Source organism: Pleurodeles waltl, chromosome 10 (genome assembly GCF_031143425.1).
Source record: "Pleurodeles waltl isolate 20211129_DDA chromosome 10, aPleWal1.hap1.20221129, whole genome shotgun sequence".
In the NCBI taxonomy this organism is placed as follows: Eukaryota; Metazoa; Chordata; class Amphibia; order Caudata; family Salamandridae; genus Pleurodeles; species Pleurodeles waltl.
This window is the reverse complement of record NC_090449.1, coordinates 82212856-82238461: the sequence shown is the minus strand read 5'-3', so window position 1 is coordinate 82238461 and position 25606 is coordinate 82212856. Positions and strand designations below refer to the sequence as shown.

General features: G+C 42.4%; 1 protein-coding gene across 1 annotated transcript in view; it reads right to left on the bottom strand.

Moving 5' to 3' along the window:
* Positions 1-25606, bottom strand: part of CHTF18 (chromosome transmission fidelity factor 18) — a 330765-nt gene that overhangs the window by 157407 nt on the left and 147752 nt on the right. Inside the window, exons 16-17 of the mRNA XM_069209815.1 lie at positions 20200-20424; positions 17886-18035 (exon numbers count right to left, since the gene is read on the bottom strand). Coding sequence (XP_069065916.1) covers positions 17886-18035; positions 20200-20424 — 375 coding nt within the window. The remainder of the gene's footprint in view (positions 1-17885; positions 18036-20199; positions 20425-25606) is intronic.

Genomic DNA, 25606 nt, shown 5'->3' with positions numbered 1-25606 from the left:
CTGCTCAGAGCCACAGCTACCAAGGGTTGAGCTGAAGGGTAGCCAAACAAAATCTAAGGGTCCTAAAGGGGTTGGTAAGTGTATTATACGGTGAGGTCCCAATACCACATTATATATAATACACCCGCCCCTGATGTCTTCACATCTGATACAACATGGGAAGGTGGAAAAAAAATGTTGAGAAGAGCAATCTGTTCAGATTTCTACTAAATGGGAATCTCAATAGCCACCTAGTCCATGTGCAACATTATTAAAAGGTAGGTGACAGAGAGGCAAGGAGCTCGCTTACACACATGGCTGAGTTAAGGGCTGCTTTTAAGATTTGTTAAAATAAAAATTAATGCTGAATGGCTGCTGTGACATGGTGGCCATACTCCATGCATTTTTTATGAAAGTGCTCCCATCAGGTCAGAAGATGCACCTTCAACAGACATTTTCTGCTGCAGCCATGGGCACTACTGATACAGTGAGTGAACTGCTGAAGAGCAAGTTGAGGCTGGGCTTCTCTACCCACACTCGCAAGTAATCTGGCAGACAGTCTGCAAAAGTTTAAATGACTCCAACAGTCTGCTGAGGTAGTGAAAAGCTCTTTCCTGATCAAAAGAGAGATTAAGGATTTTCTCATTGGGCTTTGGCTGGAAGGCCGAAGATTTAAACTAAGTTTGCAGTCGCTTGGCCAGACTGGAGTTTAAGCAGTTTTTACTCATCTGCCTACTTGCCCAAGTTAAACATAAACCTGCACTCCTCCTGGCCACAGTGTGGGAGCGCAGAAGTGTCCTAATCAAACTCTTGTCACAATTGTTTTCCAAGTGTTTGCATTACTTCAGCTACAACAAGGTGACTATTTTTTTTCTTTGCATGCTTTGAGTGTGGAACTGGGTAACAAGGTTCAAGTCCTGGTGTCAGCTCAACATTATGTGGTTCTGAGCATGTCATTTTATCGCCCCATCCCTTAAAACAATGCATGTGAGCTAATGGAAGGTAAACAGTGTTCATGGAAAATTCTCAGCCTTCAGTTGAGTTTACACTGTATTTAAAAGCTGCAGAAAAATCAACTAACAGGTAAAAACAAAACCTTAACATAGGGAAAGACAAACATATACCTATTTCCTGGCTGATTTGTACAAAGTGAAACCAGAAAACCTGGATGAATCTCGGCTTCCCCACTTAAATTGTGTGCTCTTGGTTAAATATTTTATTTCACGAAAACTTTTTTCTTCATTATCGCGTACGAAAGCACTTTCAAATATATGAGTTCATAATAACAGCCGGACAAAACTATCACTTTTAACAAGTACTTCTCAGTGCACTGCTATAATGTGCCTCATTAAAGTCAAACGTTCCACATAGTAAAGAAAGACACTTTATTGAATCTAGAAGAAACTTTTCATATTTTACGTGATGCATGTTATATCATTTACATAGCAAATATTTTCATGGCATGATCAAAGCCAGAGACCTGGCTTGGCTGCGTCTGGGCTCTCCCTCTTAATTTGTTGGCTTGTCCACCTCTAGTTACATGTGTATACGTCTAAAATGTCAGTGTGGTCACCATTCTACAAAGAACAATTGGTTGTTGGCATACAAGGATCATGGTGTTTAGATCTGAAAGGTGCTTCTATTTCTCCCCTGTCCGTCTGCTTCCCCATCCCGTTGTCGTGTTGGCCCCCCACCCACCCTAACAAAACAAAGCAATGTGATATGGAAACCACTGGCACCATCAAATCACTTTTTTTTTTTTGCCTTCTCCCCAACCGTTCTCTACCCCCTCCCATGTTGTGTTGCTTGACTCGCCCCCCTCGTGTTGCTTGTTTACCTTCTCCCCAACCGTCTTCCACCCCGTCTTTAGTTCCGTTGCTTTACTCCCCTGCCGTTGTGTTGCTCAACTACTTTGCCATTGTGTTGCTTGGCCTACCCCTTTGGCCAGTCAAAAAAGCGCTATGACGTGGACAGCGTTGAACAAGTCACAGCACTTTTTCCCATGACTTTCAGTAATGCTGAACAGCAGCCGTGCTGCTATACAACATGGCTAAAAGACACTGGCAAAGCCAACAGCTCATGCATTACAGAGACCTACTGGCTTTGCCAATGCTTGTTACACTTATTAACACTGCCAGGGTATTGATTACACCTCATTAGTACCAGTTTAACAACGAAATACATCAATAAGCAACTGAAAATTGACCAGGCAACCTTTCAAATGGGCTTTCCTCTGCACAGCAACATGTTTCTAAGTTTCTAGTTACATTTGAACCCTGTCAGGTATGAACATTTTTTTTGTAAAATCGCTGCGACGCACAATCGCATAATTCCAGTGGCCCTGCCTATAGGCCAGTCCCACCCTGCTTCCAGCTGCTGCTCGGTGCCAGGGTTTTGAGGATTCGCTGCACTCATTGAACAACCAACCCTTGCCAAGCACGGTACCTGGTACCTGCTCATAACACGTGCATAGAACGTGATTCACAATTCATCCCAGAATGCAACTGAAAAATTGAAGAAGACCAGAACTACAGCTCGCCTGGTACAAATATTAAAAGTAAAATATTTCCTCTAGTCACTCCTATAGAATTTCGGTAGCGGTACCAGGCAAATCCATTTATGAACGAGGTAAGTCTTTAAATTAAAAGGGAAACACTTCAGGTCCATGACATAACGAGAGAAAGAGTAACAGAAATGTTGAATCTCTTTTTAAGTTGGACTTGCACGTAAACTGTTGTTCGTTCTGTACGACCTGCCTAGATACAGAAATAATTTCCCACAGGACTCACTAGAAATCAGCAGGTACTGAAAAAAGCGGACAGTAACCCCCAACAACGACAATGCTTTAACGACTTTTAGTCCAAACCACACAAAAAATGTATTGATTTTTAAAAACTGTGTCCGGGACTGCAGTGCACGCAAATAACGAGGCGCGCGCGAGGAGGTGCGGCGACTTTACTATAACTACTTTCGGTCTGTCGTACGGTAGTTAAATAAAAGTTCCAGGAAAAGTAGGTCTTCGGGAAAATGTCAGAACATACTCAATTGACAACTAGTCTGCCGGGGCCCGCCGGGAGCCATCTCTGCTATTTTTGGACGCTGAGATGGACCGATAAGTAGGCTAAACGAAGCACAGCGCAATTACTCGCTTCTAGGACAGGCAATCAAAGGCCTGGAAGCTAAAAGAAAGCAATTTATAGACAGGTGGATTAAAATAGAGATGGAAAGGGGCTGTGCGGCTGTGAGCACAGGATGCGCCTGAGAGAGAAGTGGGCTGCAGCTGGGTTCAACTTCCGTGCACGAGATGGGGGCGCGCGGCCTCGGGTAAAGCTGACAGAGCGGGAGACGCGCTCTTCGTTTTATTTTAGGTCTTTGATCTGTCAGCGTGTCCCAGAGCCTTGTGCTCTGCAGTGGGCCTGTTATTGGGTGAACAGATTTTGAAGCCCCAAAACCTGGACATTTCACAAAAATAAAAGGACGACGACAACTTTATATCATCCGAGCGTCACAGCATGATAGCCCTCATCAACCTAGAGCTAGCTACAAAAAAAAAAAAAAAAAAAAAAATTGTTAACCCATTAAGATACATTTTAATTAAATGGCTTTCTTATAATAGCTTCTAACTAGCCCTGTAACGTAACACACAAAAACATGCCTCCTTCTGTTTTCAGTTTGCTCTCTCCAAAAACAGGGCATGAACCAAGTTAATCTGAAAGTGGCGGGTCCGCTGTTGAAATGACTGGACTGGCCCGGCAAATCCGGGGCGGCTGGTCACTCTACCCTGTTATCTCCTCCTTTGTACTTTAAAGAGACCCACTCCGAAGTTTGCCCTACTTCCGGTATAGCGCTTACCTTTCCCTGTTCTACTTCCTGCACATTTGACACATTCTTAGCTTCCTGCATTGGATTGCCAGGGTTGGGCCTGTCGCAGTTGCCATGCCCCAGTTCGACAGGTGTTTTCTGGAATTGACCAGTTTTAATCTCCCCAGGGTCCTTGGCCATATCTTTCCGTAGAGGTGGGCGAGTTACTGAAAGGTGCTGCCGCCGCCCTCTCCTGAGAATGTGGCGTTAGGTCCAGAGCTGCCGACTTGGGAGCCAGGCTCGAACCTCGGCGTCGGCTCAACACCGTGTGATTCTGGGCAAATCCCTTCATCTCCCCTACCCTATAAATAATGAACTGTGACCATGCGCAACGTAACTGGTGCTCATGTGCAGCGCGCCAATATCTCCTGGTAGAGTTCGCTCCACATAGTGCACATACAGATAAAAGCCTGATGATAATAGAAAGGAAACACAAGGATACCCATTTACTGACTGATTTGCACAAAGCGAAATCAGAACACCTGGCTAAATCGCGCTACCCACAAATATTTTATTTCACCATTTCTCCTTTTTCTTCTTATTGAATATTGAAGAGATTATATCATATTTTACGTGGTTTTGCCTATTATTACATAGCAAACATTTTCAGGGGTCGGCTCTTGCAGGGGTTCAGGCCCGGGCCAGTCCCTCGGCTCCGCTCTGACTCGGCTCTCCCTGTTTATTGGTTGACTTGCCCACTTTATTTTTCGGTGTCACTCTTGAGTTAGTTGTATGTACCAATATATTCGACTTTCACGCTTTATGGACTCAGACTATCTGCGTGTCTAGATGCTCCATATAAACAAAATGACGTTTTGCCGGTTCTGATCGGGGTCTCATTTTGGAGCCATCTTTGATGCACCATCCTCGCGGGGGACGACTCAAGCCCAGCCAGGCCTAACCTTCCTGGTTAAAGGACCAGAAAGAATATTGCCTCTAGGGGAGTTTGTGTAGGGTCCCCAACCCAGGTTTTCCATGCATGAGGATAGCTTGTCCCACTCTCAAAGAAATTTACAGGCAGATTAACAAATTGGGCCAAATTAGTCATGGGGCACCCGACAAGAAAGACTCAACCTTTCGTGCTAAACACCACCAGCATAATATAAAAGGCAGAGCATGGCATACAGAAGAGACATGCACAAAGCTAGCATGAAGCAAAGAAACATGACATCCTTACCTATGGAGAGGTGTCATTCCTCATGACAGTGCCACAGAGCCTTACTGCAGGACTCGCACCTCAGAAATAAGGAGAAGGTGACTGGAGTGATGTACTCTTCCCTGCTGGTTCCCTCAGTCAGGGCAGTGGTGGATCTGGGTGGGTGTGGGAAATCCTCCCAGTAGACTGGAGTGATCACCATCGGCAGGGACATGGTTGAAGGATCACAACATCACATACCTTAACGCAGGTCTGCACCCTACTCCTGTGAAGGGACAGCAGTATAGGCAGGTTGAAGAGCTTCTTACAGGGGTCTCAGTCACAGTGAGGATTACGGTAAGGTTCTGGGAGAATACGGTATGCTGCAGAACATCCACCAACCAGAGGAGCAGATGGAATAGAAAGCTCAAGAAGAGAATAGCTAAACTCCCTTGAAGGACTAGAGATAAGGGTGGAGCTAGGCACACACTCATCCTATCTAAAAGAGGCCGTGTTGGTCAGTTCTTGAGAAGTAGGGAACCAGATAATGCATACCTCAATCACATCTTCTGTATTTACAGGCAAGTTGGGTGTAAGAGATAAATGGGTGAAGTCCGGGACACAAAAGAAAAAAAGGTGAGATGCAGAGGACCTGACAAGGCGTATCCTGATTAGACTCTTTGTATTTGCAAAGAAACTGGAGCCCTTCAGGACGAAGAAGATAAAAAGGCCTCAGCCACCCATGGATACCCTTCTAGCAATGTGTGTTGTCACTTAGAATGAACCACCAAATGACTGTGAACCGATAATCAGTGGCCTGGAAAACATGATGAAAAGTTATTATGTGTGGCTACTTAAACAATCAAAGAATACATCATCAAATGCAACCCTTTCTGGAAAACATTCTTATTAAGAGTGACACAGGAGTGCATACTATATACAAGACAACCACGCAACACCAAGTACACATTTCCTTACAGAGAAATGTCCTTCCTTTTCCAAGCTGTTATCAGAGTTGAGACCCTGCTAGAAAAATACAGTGTTCTAAGACACAAAGTGGATCCATGGTAGGTGATACAATTTGATGCTACCAGCCGTTGATGAGTTTATGTGAGGTTGCAGAGGAGCAGGTTGAGCCCCATCCCAGAAAAGACGATATAGCCATGGTGAGCTCAGGTAGTAAGAGATTTGACAGACAGAAGGCCAGTTCTAGTCAAAGAACAAGGCAAGCGATACGGTGTGAGCCCCCACAACTGACACTGGGCCTTAAAGCATGGGAAACCCTTCCAGCAGAGGTGTGAGACTTGACCAAGACAAACAATTGTGGGGCCAGAGGCGAGGGAATTCAGGAGGCAAAATACTCTAAGAATGGTTACTAGGTGCAGGTGAGTCAAAGTCTCACTTGAAAGGTTTTTGAGGTAGAGTCAGATGTTTCCGGGGAACCTCGTACTTGTGGCACATCACTATGAGCTGCGATAACTAGTTGTAGGATGCCCCTCCAGGCAGCAGGGGGAAAAGGAAAGCAGTATACCTGTTCAATAGGTCATGTAGCAAGGCCTACCTAAGACACTACGTCATCAGTGAGTGAGGATGTCTTCTAATGCAGTGGAACCCTAGGCACTGGGGTCACAGTGCTGAAGGGGGACAGGTGTAGATAAATGCATGACATCGGATAGGTTTGTGCTCCCATGGATACCACTCCGGTGATCTTGGTTTAGGCATGCCTTACGGACAAAGTGTTAGCTCTCCCCGGGACTTTACTCCAGGTGCACAACCCAAGGCAACAGAGAAAACCCTTGGTAGAAGAATCCCCGAAAGACGCCTTTTCCTGAGGAATGAATGTTAGGCCCAGGCAGGCTTTAACAATGCTTTACCAGTGAGTTCAGTAGTTCATCTGACTCCAAAGAACAGTCAACAGCAACCAGCTAGTCTGAAAGTTACTGGGTTCTTCCTGAAGTCAGGACCTTTTGCAGAACAGCAGCCCATCCAGTGAACTTCTGAAGATGGAGGCTTCAGCTTCTGAAGGTCAGCAGTTGTAATGGATCATTCTGCATCAAAACTGGGAGGGAAAAGAATTGAGAACCGTAGGAGGTGGAAAGTTCACAAGACCTGCAGGTCTGGCCAAGCCAGGGAAATTACAAGCCAGTTCTTACAGGAGGGATGCAGTCCTCGGATACCTCAGGTAAGACTGTCAATGGATACTAACTTGCTAGATTTTCCTATTTCTGGTGTCCAATCATTTCAATGGTTAAGCAAGAGCAAGTAATGATGCAGTTTCAGATACATGTCGATTTAAACAAAACAGGAGGTTAATCAGGCAAAACATGACAAGGATTTTGCAGACAACAGTATGGGCATTTTTTTTAATTGCTAAGAGAAGGAAGTACTAAGTAATAAAATTTAAATTTCTTCAATATAAGGTTAAGAGATTTTTTTTTTTTAAATAAACCACCTTATAAGCCCAGCCCCATCTGCTCTATATAAACAGAATCTAAATATAACAAACATCGACAAGCCAAAAGTTTTAGCTTTTACAAAGTATAACAAACTGTCTAGGCTGCTCTTTGAGGATTGGGGAGGGTGGAAAGTGTCATTTTGTTAGGGAGAACACTGGCTCAGTGGGAGGAACAGGTTGGTGGTGGAAACATACATTTTTTAATGGAGCAGTCCTTTGGGGAGTAACCTGACCTTCGTGGGATAAGAAGAAACCAACCAGGTCATTGGTACCACTTGGGGGATGGGTTCTGATATGATTTATTGGCAAGGTATGGTCACCTAGAGATGGGAAATATGTGATAGCAAGCCATAACTCTTTGCCTTTTGTGAGTTACCACTCCACTCCCAAGATACCTTGATGTAAACAGACATTTTTTCATAATTTTTATTATTGTGAATTGTATTCTTAAAAATTACAAATACAGAAAATGTGATTACATAAATTGGTAATTATAATAGTAATTACAATTATATTAAGGACACCAAGTAAAGTTTATACATTTTTAAATTAATTTATTTTTCCAGAGCTGGTGATGAGTGACCGTGCAGCATCATGAAAAAGACTGAAACAAGCACATACTGTCTCTCTGATCCCCAGTGTATAATTCATTTATGGTCAAATGTCCAACATGGAGTTAGCTAACAAGCCTGCATGACAACTCATCATGGAAAACTTTGTTACAGGCAGCTCAAGTAAGGAATCACATTCCACTGTTAGACACTGCGAGAAAGGTGGAAAGCAACACTGTTACCCAAGTACTTTACCATAGGAAGTGCAGCAACCAGTTTACTATTAAGCGAAAAGCTGAAGCAAGTGTCAGTGATGATGCTGGAACAAGTGAGTGCACAATTAAATGCTTAAACAGAAGAACAGCATTACATTCAAAAAAGTGTATGCTGACATTTTTTTATTTTGTGGAAAGATAAAATGCTACAAGGTAACATCAATGCGTAAGAAATTAATCAGGGCCACAGAGCTTAGAGTTCACAAAAGGCTTAGAGAGTGTGAAGTTATTAATTGTGATTCAAAGATCTTAGCAGTTTGCAGCAGGAACATACTGGGCAATACAATGTTGGGCAGGATTTAACATCAGTGCTAGAAACCTAGCCAGTGTATCACAGGATTCCATTGGTTATTTGACCACCATTAATGCCCCTGCAACTGAGTTGACAACTGTTTCTGAAATTCTGAAACAGTCAGAGCTGATAGGGGAATCACTACATTTGGCAAAAATTGTAGTGGTCATGGATCAATCTCTCAACGCAAAAGAAACTGTGATTGTGTGGAAGCATAAAGCAACGCACAATTGAATCATTCTACGAATGGCCACTTTTCACAAAATTTGCAATGTCATATCCATTCTTTTTCAAGATGCAGGCCTTTGCACTGAAGCAGACATTCTGGCAGAAGGATCAATATCATCAGTACAGGAAGGCTGTATGTACAATCGTCCAGTTCAAGTACACAAGTGCTTGTACGAAGCTATGCTGAGACTGGCTTGATTGGAATATAACCCCTGGGTGGAGAAGAATTACGAAGAGAACATTCAGGTAATCTACTCCTTCATTGAGGATGTTAATGACATTGCAAAAGACCAATGCCAACAAAGATTAGACAAGGTCTTGCAGAATGCTGCCTTTGCCGAAGTAAAACAGCTTTGGGGTATATTCCTGGAACATCTTCGTCATGACAATGGAGATCTCTCTGCATTTTGGATGTTCTATGTGGATATTGCTGAAAATGGCTTGCTGGCTCTGCTGCGTGCTGCTCGAGAAAGAAATTGGCATTTACATTTTACCACCGTACGCTCTATGATCGGATGGTTTGCGTAGGACAGCTTGAACTGTGCTAGAATTCTTCACGTATACTATGCCGAAATGACATTACTTGCAGTGAAACATCCAGAGATACACCACAACTTCATCAACAGATGCTTTTCAGTTCAACGGTCAGATGTTAATCCGTTTAGATGAATTCCGGTCGATCAATAGATAGAGGTAGCAGTCAACAAAGATACACAGTCTCTGGGTGGTACGATAAGTTTGATCCTCAAGCCAGGTTCTGTGAAAATATATTATATGACAGCTGAACACAGAAGCACCTTTTTGGGTCAGATAAGGGAAATGGTTCTTAACAACAGATCCGATCTTACTCATGCAGACCTACATAAGTCACGAATTGAAAAAGACGAAGATACTGTTAGAAGAGCTGCTAGTCTGGTTCAAAGCTGTATAAACCCATTTGTTGGGCCACATGATCTCACTAGTCTCTCCACATCAAAAAAGCCATCTCAGGACATAGTATCCAACCTAATGAAGGTGCATGAAATAGGTGAACAGTGTTACACAGACTTCAAACTTGAGCAACTTGCGAATAATCCACCTATTAAGAAATTTCATGACCAATTGAAAATGAACAAACTAAGACCCTTCACTAAGATGTCCAAGAAAAAGGCAGTGAAAAGCAATGTCAGCACAATCATCATGAGAGCAGACAAAGCACTATTTTGTCGAATCACTGACAGCACAGAATCAGAACCTTCAAATAGGGACGTACTCTCTCATCCCTTAGGATCTTTCCCATGAGCTTTAGCAACTCCAGAAGGTCTATTACGAACGACAAACACAGCTGTTTCAGCGAAATACTTGCAGAAAAATGTTACCCCTGCTGAGGAGATACCTGGCACTTCAGCCACGGTGATTGACAGTATGGTTCTTGTTCAGACAGTAAAAGGAAAGGAATCAAAGTTTGGTGAAGTGGTTATGTCTGTCTTGTCCATGGCTTTGCGGGAAGGAAATAGGAGTCAAAGAGACAATGTTGTGTTTGATAAGTACAATGAGATGTCTATTAAGAACAGCGAAAGGACAATCAGAGGGGAAGAATTCGAGCACCAGTTACAAAGCATCTCACCTTCCCAGACTGTTAGACAGTGGAGGAAATTCCTAAGAAATAAAACAACTCTCACTGCATTTCTTGTGAACGAATGGAGAAAACCACAGTATTTTGTAAAACTTGACACTAGAAGACTGTTTGTAAACTGAGAAGATAAATGCTACAACCATCTGAAGGGAGCCACAAAGTGCCCTAACTCAACAGTATACACAAAGAAGCAGGTGGTCGTTTGTTGCTGCAGCTGCACATGCTGTTATTGAGGGTTATGAGGCAGTAATGATAAGCGCAGAGAACACTGATGTGTTTGGGATTCCATGATAGGATCATTGCTAAATTGTTTCTGAAATGTGGTACTAAAATACGCAGGCGAGTCCTTGACATTGGAAAAATAGCCTCAACTCTTGGTGAAAATGTTTGTCGAGCCTTGATAGGTCTCCATTCGTTTTACAGATGTGACACACTAAGTGCATTTGCGGTAAAAGTAAGTGCATTCATAACTCTGTCTACCAATAGACATACACAGGAAACGTTTTCGTAGCTCTGAGACAAATGTGATCTCTCTGAAGAACGAATTGACAAATTGGAGCAATTCTCGTGCTTGCTGTATGCACCAAAGTCTTCAGTTCATCATGAGAATCACTTGAGATATCACTTATTCTGCGCAAAGAAGGGTGAGCTGGACAGTCACCAACTTCCACCTTGCAGGGACTGTTTGAAGAAACATGCTGAACGTGCAAATTATCAAGCATCTATAAGCAAGAGATGTCTTCTGAATGATCCACAGACACATAGTCCAATTGAGAGTGGGTGGAAGTTGGAAAAACACGAGGGAGAAGAGCAACTGGTAGTGGACTGGATGGAGGGGCAGCCAGAACCTCAAGCTGTGTTAGATCAACTAGCTTGGAACTGCAAACTGCCAACATGTCTCTGCTGTGCAAATGACCTCAAGTGCACTGACGTGCATGCTTCCGTCTGTGAAAATTAAACAGACGCAGAGAAAGACGACCCCTATACAGAAGATGATGATGACGAATGTGAATGATCAAACTGTTTATGTTCACTCTTGAAATACATTGTCTACGTAAGATGTGCCAACTATTATTTAAAATTGTAAGTGAGAATTATGCACATAATCTATAACAATATGAGATACAATGACACTTTATTGTTATTATTTTAAGGACTAAATTGTTATTATTACAATAACCATAATTATTTTTAAATTATATTGAATTTAACCAAACTGGTGGAATTAGATAAATTTTTTCCAGATATCATGCTGAATTTGTATGCTATTTATCAAAAATAGGAAAACCATAATTTTTTCCCCGGCTAATCTGATAATACCTGACAAAAGGCAAAAAGTGATGGTTTCTTATCATACATTTTCCATCTCTGGTCATCCATACCTTACAAAAAATATAATGTTAGAACCCATTCCCCCAAGCGGTACCATTGGTCTAAATTTGGGTTCCTGGCTCATAGCCCAGGGCTACCCCTGGGGGTTTAAAGATACGGATCTCAGAATTCAGGCTTCAGAAATTCGATCTATCCCTAACTTTCCAGTTATTATATGACAGCACATATGTTGAAATAGTCTGCAGCACATCAGATTTTTAATGCTGCACAGGAGCCTGAAAGTCCACACCCCGTATATTGTTGGGGGTTTTATAATTATTGATACCTAGATGACCTCTGGAATACCAGACTACAAACGTTCAGACTGTTCTTATAGCTTCTATTGTTCAGGATTCTGTAACCCTTTATTCTACATACTGTACCCCAAGATGTCTCAACACCCACATTGGGTGACTAATTTGCACACTTCTGCATTCCATCCACAAAGTCACCAAGCAATTATTCCACTCCCATCACCTCTTATTGCACACTGCTTTGCAGTAATCTGTATCCTGGGGGAAGGGTGTACGAGGCACTGACACTTCACTTCTCTACCAAGTATGTACCAGTTTGCTCGAAATCCCCACCCTGGTATCCACCCCTAAGGAGACATCCCTCCCGATCCTTTTGTTAAGGTGAATGAATCTGCAAGTCAGTGGCGTAAAGAAACTTGAGAGGGCCCCCTTGCAAAGTACACCGGACTTCCTCAGGTGCTCTTAGGCCTGGGTACAATGCTGAGCCCCCCATCCACCGCAGGGGCCCTTGTTACGCCACCACTGCTAGGTCACATAGCTTTATTCCTAAGTTAATTATTTCCACCAACAAGATCAGCTATTTCATCCACCAGCAACTGCTTCACCACTGACCCCAAGTATTCCAGCCCAATAGTTACCCAGGTTCTAATATATGTCTCAAGCATGAAGAACATAAAATAAATATACCTCTGACCTTTTACCCTAACTATGCCACTGTGCGTAGTTGGTCAGCACTCCCCTGGCCCGTTTCCTCCAAGCTCCACCAAAACATGAACACACACTCCCACTCCACTTCAGGAAATCATGTGGAGTCGCACACAGGTAGGTAACCCTGCCAGCAGCAAACCACGTGGAGTCACACACAGGTAGGTAAACCTGCCAGCCTAGCCAACTATGTGGAGTCACACACAGGTAGGTAACCCTGCCAGTCCAGCCAGCCATGTCGAGTCACACACAGGTAGGTAACCCTGCCAGCCCAGCCAACTATCTGGAGTCACACACAGGTAGGTAACCCTGCCAGTCCAGCCAGCCATATCGAGTCACACACAGGTAGGTAACCCTGCCAGTCCAGCAAACCATGCGGAGTCACACACAGGTAGGTAACCTTGCCAGCCCAGCAAACCACGTGGAGTCACACACAGGTAGGTAACCCTGCCAGCAGCAAACCACGTGGAGGCACACACAGGTAGGAAACTATGCCAGCCCAGCAAACCACGTGGAGTCACACACAGGTAGGAAACACTGCCAGCCCAGCAAACCACGTGGAGTCACACACAGGTAGGGTAACCCTGCCAGCAGCAAACCACGTGGACTTACACACAGGTAGGTAACCCTGCCAGCAGCAAACTACGTGGACTTACACACAGGTAGGTAACCCTGCCAGCAGCAAACCACGTGGAGTCACACACAGGTAGGTAACCCTGCCAGCCCAGCAAACCACGTGGAGTCACACACAGGTAGGGTAACCCTGCCAGCAGCAAACCACGTGGACTTACACACAGGTAGGTAACCCTGCCAGCAGCAAACCAAGTGGACTTACACACAGGTAGGTAACCCTGCCAGCAGCAAACCACATGGAGTCACACACAGGTAGGTAACCCTGCCAGCCCAGCAAACCACGTGGAGTCACACACAGGCAGGTAACCCTGCCAGACCAGCTACCTTGGGTAGCCTCAAAATGAGCACCCCTACGCGGAAATCAAACATATGGGTCCAACCTCAATGCTTATTGAACAGATCAGAGCATCACACTGACGGCTACCGTAGAATGAAGGTACCCTTTAAAGTGAGCCCACGGGTAAAGCATACTGTACATGTTTATACTAAGGCGACACAAATGAAGTAGTCACACTATGATGCTACTCACTGCTACCAAAACAGTAAAAAGTAACACGAAAAGCATAACAGTCTTAAAAGAACGAATATATTTTATAATAACCGTCATATAGTTAGACTATATGCAGATGATGACCTATTTTTGTTTTAAAAAAATATAAAAATTTTCTTTTGAGCGATAAATAGCAACATTGGATTCTTTTGCTACGGGTTCTGGCAGCAGCATAAATATTGACCCAAGACACATTATAATGTTAATAATAGATTTATGCCTGCTAAAACTGAGCTGAAGCTATAACCTCTGGCAGTCAATATCTTTTTGATGCATTTATTTTCGTTATATGCGGTTTTATATAGCGCAAACCTGGCCCGAGGGCATTAGAGTGCTTTACATTAAAGAGAGATTAGGTTTCACATTTGTTTTTGGGACAGGCAGGGAGATTAAGGGATTTGACTAGAATCACAGGATGTTGAGCCGAGGCCGGGATTCAGACCTGGTCCTCTCAGTTTCAAGGTTGGTCTGCAGCTCTACCCACTAGGCCAGGGTTCTGCAAAGTTGGTCCTGGAGAGCCGGGTCCATGCCAGATTTTTAGCATATCCACATTTAGAAACAAAATGTTTCAGAAATCTACATTTTTCTTAATGTTGATATGCTAAAAATCTGGCATGGACCCGGCTCTCCAGGACCAACTTTGCAGAACCCTGCACTAGGCTATATCTCCTCTCTAGCTGTAAGTAAAACATTATAAACATCTGATTATTAGACTACCTAAAATGGGCTGGATCTGGTGCAAGGTAAACGGAGATATTTAAAAAAAAAATTATGCATGTGAAACATGATTTCATATACGTACACAAGGCAGCCTCTCTTTTACTTTCGACCCCTGTAATTATAAATATGCAAGTTATACCAAGGGGGTGAGATGGGACAAGCCCCTGTCCACTCTCCCAGGACTAGTGATTTTCAGAGTCTCTTTGGAGGACACCTCTTCTCTTCCCCTTAACTTCTAAAGCAGTCCTAACATGTAAGACACTGTGTATGAGGCCAGGGAAAAATTAGACAGTGAAATAATTGAACAAGACTACAATAAGACACTCCAAAAATCAAGGGAAAAAAATAAAGAACAAAATAAACAAGGAAAAGGATAACAAGAAACTGGTTGTTAATATGAAACTTTAAGGGTCAGCCAGATGCTGTCTTGCTCTCGAATTGCACAAAAATCACTAACATTTAACTAACGAGAAAGGCCCTCCTTGCAACCATCAAGGGCCGTGACCTTCCTCGTTTTTTAGAATCCCGATTAATCACACAAAAAAACACTTTTAGAGGTCTTCATTTTGTAGACAATTATTTTTACACTCTTTCCCACATTAACAGAGATCTGTTACACAAACATTAATTGACAGGATTGCTAATACCATAAATCTGGGCATCAATTAGTACTTTGCCTCTCTTCACTTAAAGGTTGCCTACTTGCAACACAGGTGGTTTTTGAGCACTCGGCACGTCCCTCATAACTATCATCGAATGCCTCCAAGTCAAGCTCAGATGACAACAGTGAAGCACACTGTGTACCTTCCACAGTGGAATTCCTAAGTGCTGAAGTGCTTAACTCCTGGGTTTCGACCAGATAGTTATTGGTGGCTGGAGCATTTTTCAGGGATGAGTTACAGGGAGGCATCGCTGACAGACATTTCTGGGTAATAATCCGGACTGACCGGTCATTTCCCTTCCAATAGGGGGCAGTTCTGGGCCTTATACATGTTATTCACGATGATGAACACATGGAACGAGAAGCCCCATACTATATGTAGGCTTACGGTGAATGCGGATTTACGGATAGCACCTCATCATAAGGAGACATGACAATTACATCATTTTTTTAGTCTACTTGGATATATGTGTGGCGGTGTATAGGAGTCCTCACTGTTGGCCATTACGTTACCAATTGGCACAGTGACACATTGCCAGTAGAATATCTGAGACGTTTTGTCCTGTATTGGGGATTATAATCCAAACTCACTTTTTCTGATAACAGGGCTGGGGCAACATTCAGTTAGCTAGGATTAGTAGCCCCAGCACTGACGAGTTGCTAGATCATGATTATAATCCTGTTAGGATACATATATTCCACAGTGTCCTTCACACCGCCATCCAATAGGCGGGATTCTATATAGAATAGATTCCTGGTAATGTCTTTTGTGGGCTTGCAGCTACTTAATCTGTATATAAGTATGGACACGCACAGACACATGATGGGGTTTTCAAGCAATGTTCTATGTAAAAAGGAGTGAAACACACATTCTTACTGACATTGGCAAGAATCTCAAACTGATGGACGATGCCAAAATGTCAAGTACATGGTTGAATTATATGCAATTAATTCGTTTTGTTTGTTCCCGAGCTTCCTCACACAAAGTTAATGCAGGTCTGGATAATGTAAGCGTCAGCAAGTGATCGAAGTTGGTCAAGAACCTTTCACCTAAATGTATCTTTCACCCAGAAGGTTCACATTAGCACAGAGTTCAATCTGCTATTTAGGTCCTGAAGAAAGTCAGCCAGCACCTGCAATTGAGGGCTGAAACATGTTGATCTTACAAGGTGAATTAACCATCCCCAACCCCTGGTTTTAGGGGACAGCAATAAAGTGTATCTTTTTACATATGAGGTATTTTTAACAGCACTACTTCCCTCTGTACCCATTTATTAGGCACTACCCTGCCCCTTGCGTTACATCAACCCTACATCTACGCGACCCTAATTCTTTAGCACTCTCTCACATACCATTGTAAGGGATCCCCCGCGTTGGCAGGGCTGGAGCCCATGCCATGGGTGTGAGGAGGAGCCCTATGATGAAGAATGCCACCTGGTCGGTGGGTGAGGGCTTTCAGCCATAAAAGAAAATACACCTTAGACCGGTGGTTCTTAAACTTTTTAGACTCATGACCCACTTTTTAGAATGACAAACTTTCGGCTCTCACCCGCCTTTAATGGACATGAAGGGTGATTTTTTAAAATGTAACTAAGGCATTGTATGACAGCGCACAGTCATTTACAGACATCACATTTTCAATTGAAATGGCCACTAACTTAGCACAGACACATTTTTACTGACAAAATCTATTTAGTGTACAGCAATCAAATGATAATGTGTGGAAACAGAGTTTCTGTGAATATTTGTCATTTATTCATCCCCAATTAAAGTGGATTTGTTTCAATCCCATTTATTTTTCCTTTTGCAGCACACTTGCAAATTACAAAAATGTACTTCATTTTTGCTTTCCTAGGTGCTGAATGCATACTGTTGATTTACTGGTATTTACATCTTGTTGTGAGTTACAAAAAAACAAAACAAACAAAATGACATCCTAAAACTGCCGCAAAATTCACTTTAAAACCTCCTATGACTTTCCAGTCAGAGAGGGCAAAATAAACACCAAACCCATGTTAAAAACAATTAAGCAGCAACTTGACAGAAGACATGGCTTGACATACCACCTCTGTCTTTGAAGCATTCCAAATTTACAAGATAAAGTAAATTTAAATGTATTAATTGCTCAGACTTTTCAGACCCACTAGACGGTCGCGACCCACATGTTGGGAAACACTGCCTTAGACAGTTATTAATTTACATGAATTCATTTTCAATTGGAGTCTCTGATACCTCCAAAGGATCTTTCTTATATGGCTACTTTGAAGGGGGGGTGCCTGTGATTAACCCTCCCCTTTTGGTTGATTAAAGATATTTCTGGAAGGGTGTTGATGTCCTGATATGCGAGATGCGGAGAATGTACAGAAGCCAAGGGATCAGTCATACCTTATTTTAGAGCAGGATCACTCTATACACACTATTCTCTTCCATAAGCGTGGAGATTCAAACATACAGAAGAAGAGATCATTCACTAGACACATCTTTGTCATGACAACATTCAAAAGAAGAGCTGAATTACTGGCCAGAGCTTTGTTATGACAAAATATAGCAGAGGAGATAGATAGCTGGTCATGGCTTTGACAATATCCAGGGTCACTTACCGGCCTGAGCTTTGGAGTAATGATATCCAGAAGAAGGCACAGGGCCTCGAGTACCAGGGACTGAGGTCCCAGATGGCTTCGAATCGATGGATGGATCTCAGTGATCATTGAGGTTAGGATGTTCTTCACTTGATTCAGCTTGGACAGTGCCTGTTTCAAAAGCGAACAAACCGGTTAGTAAATACTGAACTCAACAAACATCTAGGCGTTTATGGTCTCCTGGAAGATATCTAATTTGCCTCTAGGAACCAATGTGGTTCTTGTGCGCTCCTCTTTACAGACACATCAGAGAAATTTTTCACATAACCACACAAAGGTTTCCTTTGGGCACACTTACATCAGTTTCAAAATGTATAGCCATGCCTTCGATAAGATAATTCCAATATAGATTTCCACCTCTTACTGCTAGTGTCTTGTCTCTCTCTTTCAATAGACATTTATTCCTAAGCAACACTGCATGACAACCCAGCACCTATATCCCCTTCTGCACATATCAAATGATTTCCTTGGATAACTTTGAAAATGTCACTACTTGGTCCTTCACTTAACTGGTACTTTTCTTATGGTGACCACATCCCTTCCTCCTTATCGTGTGTTTATCATAAAAGGGAAGCAGATTAAAGTTTGTATACACGGCAAGAGACAAGGCTGGTATTCTAGTCGCCACTCCTTTCAATTTTACGTCTTCAATATATTCAATGTTATTTGCACACACTTTCCCTTTCATTTATCCAGCACGACGTCTTTATTTTCATTCTCTTTCCACTGATCTTTACCTCTATACTCACATTCTATTTCCAAAGCATCCTTTACATTTTACTTCTTCATATTCAAGTTAGTGTCTCAATAAACCACAAGTCACACCTCATACCTTTTACCCAAGCTTCTCAATCACTCACTACTTGTGTTCCCCTATATTTAGCCACCCCTACCTTTTCATCAGCCCTAAGCTTTCATCTGCCCCAGCCCCCTTAACTTCTCATGCACCACCTACTCCATCACTCCTCTCTTTATCTTGTTACTGGCATTATACACAAAGTCTTTCTATGTATAGTACCTTCTATCCACCAAACGAGGCGGATAAGGAAAAAAGCTACTGGCCCTTTACAAATGGTGCCCTTTGCTCTCAGGCTGCCAAAAACCTGGGTGGAAGCACAGGGGGGTTGGACTTCGAAGATACATTGCGGACCCATTAGGTAAGGTAGCACAGATTGGTTCCATTCACCGTCATGTCTCTGTGGGTCTAGTGAACATGCTGGGCGCTCCAGGTTAAGGCTACAGCAAAACATCCTCTTTATCATACAAGTGTGTGTGTATGTATATATATATATATAGATAGATATATGCGCACCTGTGAGCAAATTACACTGCAAATCCTATCTGACTCTGTACCAGAGGGCAGTAAGAGCAAACTCGTCCATTTTGACACTGTAATAAAACGTGTAACACAATTTACACCTAGAAGGATATTCAGAATGTTGATTTCATCACTTGGTGAACACCAGGGATGATGAAATGTTTGTGGGAACCGGTTTGAAAACAACAGTCCTCAGAACTGGTTAAAACAAGTTTGGACTTCATGAATTACTCAATGAACACATTCAACTCTATATGTGTGATTTAGGTACATATAGGAGTCATGTCGTAACAATATCGACTTGTGGTTGGTATCAGACAGCGGGCAGTGAACAAGGCGGTTGGACAGCAGATCTGTACCTGGCACAGGAGTAAGGAGAAACTGTGACAAGCTACATTTGACCAGGAAGATATCTGCTGATGTCAACATTGCTCCCGCAATAAAGCCAGAAACATTTGTGATATAAAATGAGTTAAATACCTAAATTACACCACCAGAATCAGATACATCTAAAGACTGATCAGGATAGGTAGGGGATCTTCTTAATAAAATAGGGAACATGTGGATTACTATGGTGAATGCAAAGACAGGTGAGTTTTATAGGAGACATATATAAGTGAATGCAACTGCTAATTCTGAAATAAGAGTAACCAGTTATTGACAAAAAGGACAAGCTGTTCCTCAAGTATAAATTATGGCATGCTATATTTAAAACATAAGCCTAGCACATCAAAACAACAAGTCTGGGAGACACAAGATATTACACCTTACTAAATATGTCTAAACACCTGCATTTCTTCCTCTGCACAGTCACTCACTAAACTTTCAACAATCACAGTGGCAGGGTGTGGACAAATTATACTGCCAAAGCCACTCACATAAGGCCCTCCATGGTTATGCTATTCCATCAAAGTATACACATCCTTTTCACTCTCCATCATACCATCTTCAACCCACCTCATAATTACTGTTGGGGTAGGCTATCCTGGGAACATTGGAGGCAGCAAATAGCAGGTGGAAGGCCACTGGGAGGAAAGGCAGGTATCTCATGAGCTGGAAATTTTGCCCATGCATTATGGTCACATTCAGTATGTCGGTGAACTCCAGCCAGTCTGTGGCAACACACACTGTGCCGAAGCTAGCATCTTTCACTTTCATGTTCAGGAAATTGTCATAAAGCCCCTGGAAAACAACAGAAGACATGATGTTATACCAGAAATGCAAAAATGTCAAATATGCAAAAAGTTACATTTAACTACAGTTAACCAGCTTTGGTATCCTCCATGGATTCACAGGCTTTGATCATTCCAAGTTTTCAAACTTCAGTTCCACAGTAAATCCACATCACACCACACCTTATAGAACTCCACCAGCTCTCAATACACAAGCATAGGCACTTCAAACTCTTCACACACTCCACAACACTGTCCCTACGTGCTCGAACAGCTGCATTCACGTCCACCAATCTTCCAGGAACCTCCACTCTGCTGGTCTCTCACTAGCACACACCCCATGCATACAGAAAAGGAGAGCGGGGACAACCTTCTTTTAACTGTCCCCCTAAGTCCTGGAATGACCGCCCACAACACATCAGAACTGTCTCCTTTCTTTTTGACTTTTGCAAGAAGCTGAAGACCTGGCTTGTCAAATAAGCCCCCATGGCTGGCCTCACCCACCTCCTACAGAGCACCTGGATACCCTCACAGGTGACTGGTGTGCTAAAAAAATACCAATAACATTATATAACTAAGAAACTGGGCTATTGGTTAAGGAGGGAGAAAGCCATACTCTAGAAACAACCACAATCCTTGTGAGGGTGACCCAGAAATGTCAGTAAAATGACCTGCGCTTAAAGCTCTGGTAGCTTGGCACAAAAGCAGTCAAGCATTGTGTAAATTACTTATGCAGCACACAACCAGTAGTAAAATGAAAACACACAAGACAAATCCCAAACGAATATAGGACAATAGAGTCAATGTTAATAAATAAAATGAGGCAAAAATAACAAAAATCCAATCAGTAGAACTAGAAATATTGAATTTTAAAGGATTAGGTAAGTATAACGCCTAAAAGCACAAAGTGCCACTTGCTGTCATTTGGTCATGCTAGAAAGGGGCACAAGGAGAGTCACTAGTTCAGGCCGACCGTGGTGGAACAAGGGCCGGATACAGGGACCAGGTTAGTCCCACTGAAAAGTTACCTTCTCAAAGTCTGGAAGAAAGGTGTAGGTTGTGGTGGAGGCGGCTCTAAGGAGGTGGACCACCATGGACGCTTGCTGATGTAGAATGAAGAGCAGCGCAGGCTGTTGTCGCTGTTCCTTGCTGGAGCTTTGCAGTGGCAGTCACCCCAGGCCACAGTTGCTGAACCGCAAAGTGCAGATCTCGCTTTGCTGGTCGTCACCGAGGGTCCATGTATCGTGTAGTCGGGTTCAAAGAGCTTCACGCTCCCGTCACGGCCGGGGGGATTAGACCAGTTCATGGAGAGCCCATAACTTCATGATTTCTCCTTTTGTGCCTGAAGAGGAGTGCAATCCGATGCCTGCCACGGGTCAAGGACCCGGGGAGACCCCTCTTGGGCATGAAGACCTCAATCTAGCATACACCAGCAGGGGTCAGGCAGGTCCAGTTGCAGCAGAGAAGCTGGGCCATTGCATTCCTGTAGCTCAGAACAGGAGGCCAGCCAACTGAACCCTAGCAGTCACTCAGATTAGCTTGGGATAAAGGGAGCAGATCCTATCTTCCTTCTGACAGAGCAAGGTAGGCCTGAAGCAGCAGGACAGTCCTCTGGTGGCAGCAGGGCAGTTCTCTGGAGAACAAGGCAGGCCACAAGAAGCAGTGCAGTCCTCTGGGGAACAAGGCATTTCTTCTTCAGTAATCTTCACGCGTCCAGGAGTGTACTGATGAGTGGATCAGGAGGTCCAATATTTATACCTGGTGCCAGCCTTTAAAGTGAGGGATTCCCTATAGATCCCACATCTGGTTTTGGAGCGTTCCTCCCTTCCCCTATCAAGGCTCCAAGAAAGGCTGGTGTCAGGTTCCTTTGTGTATGCTGGAGACAAGCCCTTTGAAGTGTAAGTGGGGCAAGGCACAGCTGCGCCACAGCCATCCTGGAAAGATGGCCCATCCTGCATACACCCAGTCCTGTTTTGTGTCACTGTCTTGCAGGAATACACAAACCACAACAGTGAAGCCATTCAGAGTTATGTGACGCAGGATACTGGCAGAAGGCACAAAAGGTTAGGACAAGAAAATGGCAACTTTCTAAAAAACTTATTTTCAGAACTGTAAGTTATAAATCCAACTTTACCATTAAAGTGGATTTTAAATTAGAATTAGAGTCTAAACATGACTTTTCTACCTGCTCCCAATTAGCAGTTAGCACTTAAATGCAGTAAGGTAATCCAGTTTTAGTCATTGGGAGAAATAGGCCTCAAGGAATTGCCTAGAGACCGATCAATGCTGTTCTGTTTCATATACTTTTTTAAGTCTGATTTCTATTTTCACTTATGGTGCACTACTAGGTTTTTACGGAAATGTAAGCTTATACTTGAGAAAGGCTTTCGAAGTCAAAATGTGTTGTCCCCGACATCGTAATTAAAACATCTTGAATCACTGCTGAGGAGTAGTTTGTTGTATTTCTTTGCCCCTATATATAGCGATATGTATATATTATATGAAGTTTATTATGTGAGTTTGTATCGTATAACACTAGTTAAAATTTAATTTAGTTTAATTTTTCTATTTTAAACTTAATCTAATTTGAAATCTAATTTAAATTATATTATATATAATGTACTTTTACTTTACCTATCCCTAAACCCTAAAACTCCTTCCTAAACCTAAACACTACCCATCGCTGAACCCTGAAAAACCCTTATTAAACCTAAACACTACCTATCCAGAGTCCTAAAACTCTTTATTACCCCTAAACACCACCCATTCCCGAACCACAAAAACCCATTGCTAACCTTAAATACTATCAATCCTTGAAGCTAAAAACCATATACCCAAGTATGAACTTAATTTTAAAAATATTACAATTAGTCATAAGTATTCCTATTTCTTACACCAATTTACTTTAAATACACGCAAACACATACATATACACACGCACACACGTACATATATAATGTTAAAATTAAGTGACTTAAAACTATTAAAAATAACATCTTTGAAAAAACTGTAAAATAAAAGACTTAAAATTTACAAAAAGGCAATAGCAGACGTAATCCATCTGGTTATACTTGGTTTGTAATTCAGCAGACTTTTTTGAGAGGCTGAAAATAATTTAATAGTTGAGTATAACTTCTGAAAGGTTTTGCTCAATTGATAAAGAACTTCAAACATCACTGGATGTTGACAGAATGCAAACGCTTTCAGCTACAGAACTAGGATGCTGGAAAAAGCTTTGACTTTCAAGGCTCATTGAGTTGAAAATCTGATGCGACATTTGGTATAAATCTGATGTTAGTTTGAAGGACGACTGACCGCCTAAAACATCAGAAACAGCTCCTTTATTTTGATGGTTTTAATTTCATCCATGCTGAAGACTGATGTTTTGGCCAGTAGCAGAGCAGTTTTCCAAGACAATGTCTACTCTATGCATTGTTTCAAAGGGCTTTCATGATTTAGTGAAGGACAGCACTGGTAGATAAGCTCTGAAAAACATTTTTCTTCTTTGATCCTGGAAAAAACTGCCTGTAGGGAAGTACTTAGGGCAACAAAAACAAGGTGACAGATGGAATGCTTGAAGTAATCTCAGCTGCTAGCAATCGCCCAGGGCCTCATCTCAATCCATCAAAGTTTTTTTTGGGGTTGCAAAGTGCTGGCATTGAGAAGAGATCTAGTGTTCGCGTACCCCTTTAAGGAAAATCTTGTCTGCAAGTTCCTGATGAAACTCCACATAAGACTGAGTTGGACTGTTATGCAGGGAGTATTTGCCCAAGTGTTGTAGATTTTGTTTAGATATTCTGAAGTTAGTGAAATATTGTGGTTTGTCGCTCAGTTTCATTGCGGTTGTGCCTCCTCTGGTAATGGTTACCACCTTGTTCCTTTTTGCTTGCTCCTCTCATCTTTTCTCACATATTCGAAGAGGTACAGCAGAACTGGCTCATTTCAGAAGGAACAACTGTGCTCCTCTTCTAACTGCTTTTAGCTCCAGTTTGTTTGTAGGAACATGCTTCTTTACCTGAGACCAGTGCCCCTTTGCTTTTAATTCCTGCAGATGAACACCCCATACTTTCAGACAGAATCTGTTATCATAATGAACTGAACTGAATGTAGTTGAAAAGGCAAACCTGCCTCTACGTTGGATTTCATTTTCCACCATGTCATTGCGCATTTCACACATGGGGTGACTTCTACATGGTATTTGAATGACCCAGGTATCTGGGGCCATTGAATATCTATCCCTCCTTATGGTGCATTTTCAATTTGCATTTCAGAAGCGGGATGATGCATGAGGGCTGCATGCCCAGTAGTAAATTGCAGGAGCATGTTGAGGCCTTCTTTAGCCTGTGAACGTAGTCACATTGTTTGCAGTTTATGAATCTACGACAGACATGCTTCCCCACTTTTGTATCTAGAAAGGCCCTAAGAAACTGGACGTGACTGGAGGGCTCCAACTGTAAATAGGATACATTAAGAGATAATCTCAAGATTGCAACAGTTGCAACTACATCTCTGTTGATGATCTTCTCATTTTAAATGTTTTCCTCTTGACCAAGAAGTTTTGGTGTTGGAAGGATAGTATATCGACGATGGCACAGTCATTGACAGTCATTTTGATTTTGCATTATAAGAGAAGATGTTTTTCCTAGCCTGTCAATTTTATGCGAATAAGATTTAAGGTTTTCCTTACGTTAAATTCTCCTTTATTCTTTGGGTAGTGCTTCAATTCTTCCAAATGCCTTTTGACTGGTGAAGGCGGCAGTGACCTTCGTGATCATTTTTGCTGAAAAGGCTGATATGTAATGAGTTGAAGAACATTTAAAATAGCTTACAAAAACACAGTCCTAGAGAAACAGCGGAGCTTGATTTAGGGAAAAGAAACGGAAAAGGGGAGAGAGAAAAGGAAGGGAAGATTCTGAGCAGATCTCTGAATGGGACATCAATCCACAAGAGGTGCAGAAAATTTTAAGTATGGTGGCCTCTATGGAAATATGATTATACTGCTAATTTATAAACACCAACTTCCAGCTTGACTATGGGGAATGATTCAAGCATGTGAATCCATAAAAGATTCAGTTCAGGACAAGTTTGCGTCTTTTTTAAAATGTATTATTTATAAACCACTCTATTGTCCATTTTAAACAATAAAAACAAATCAGAAAACAATTGTAGAATGGGGTCCCTCAGTAATCACC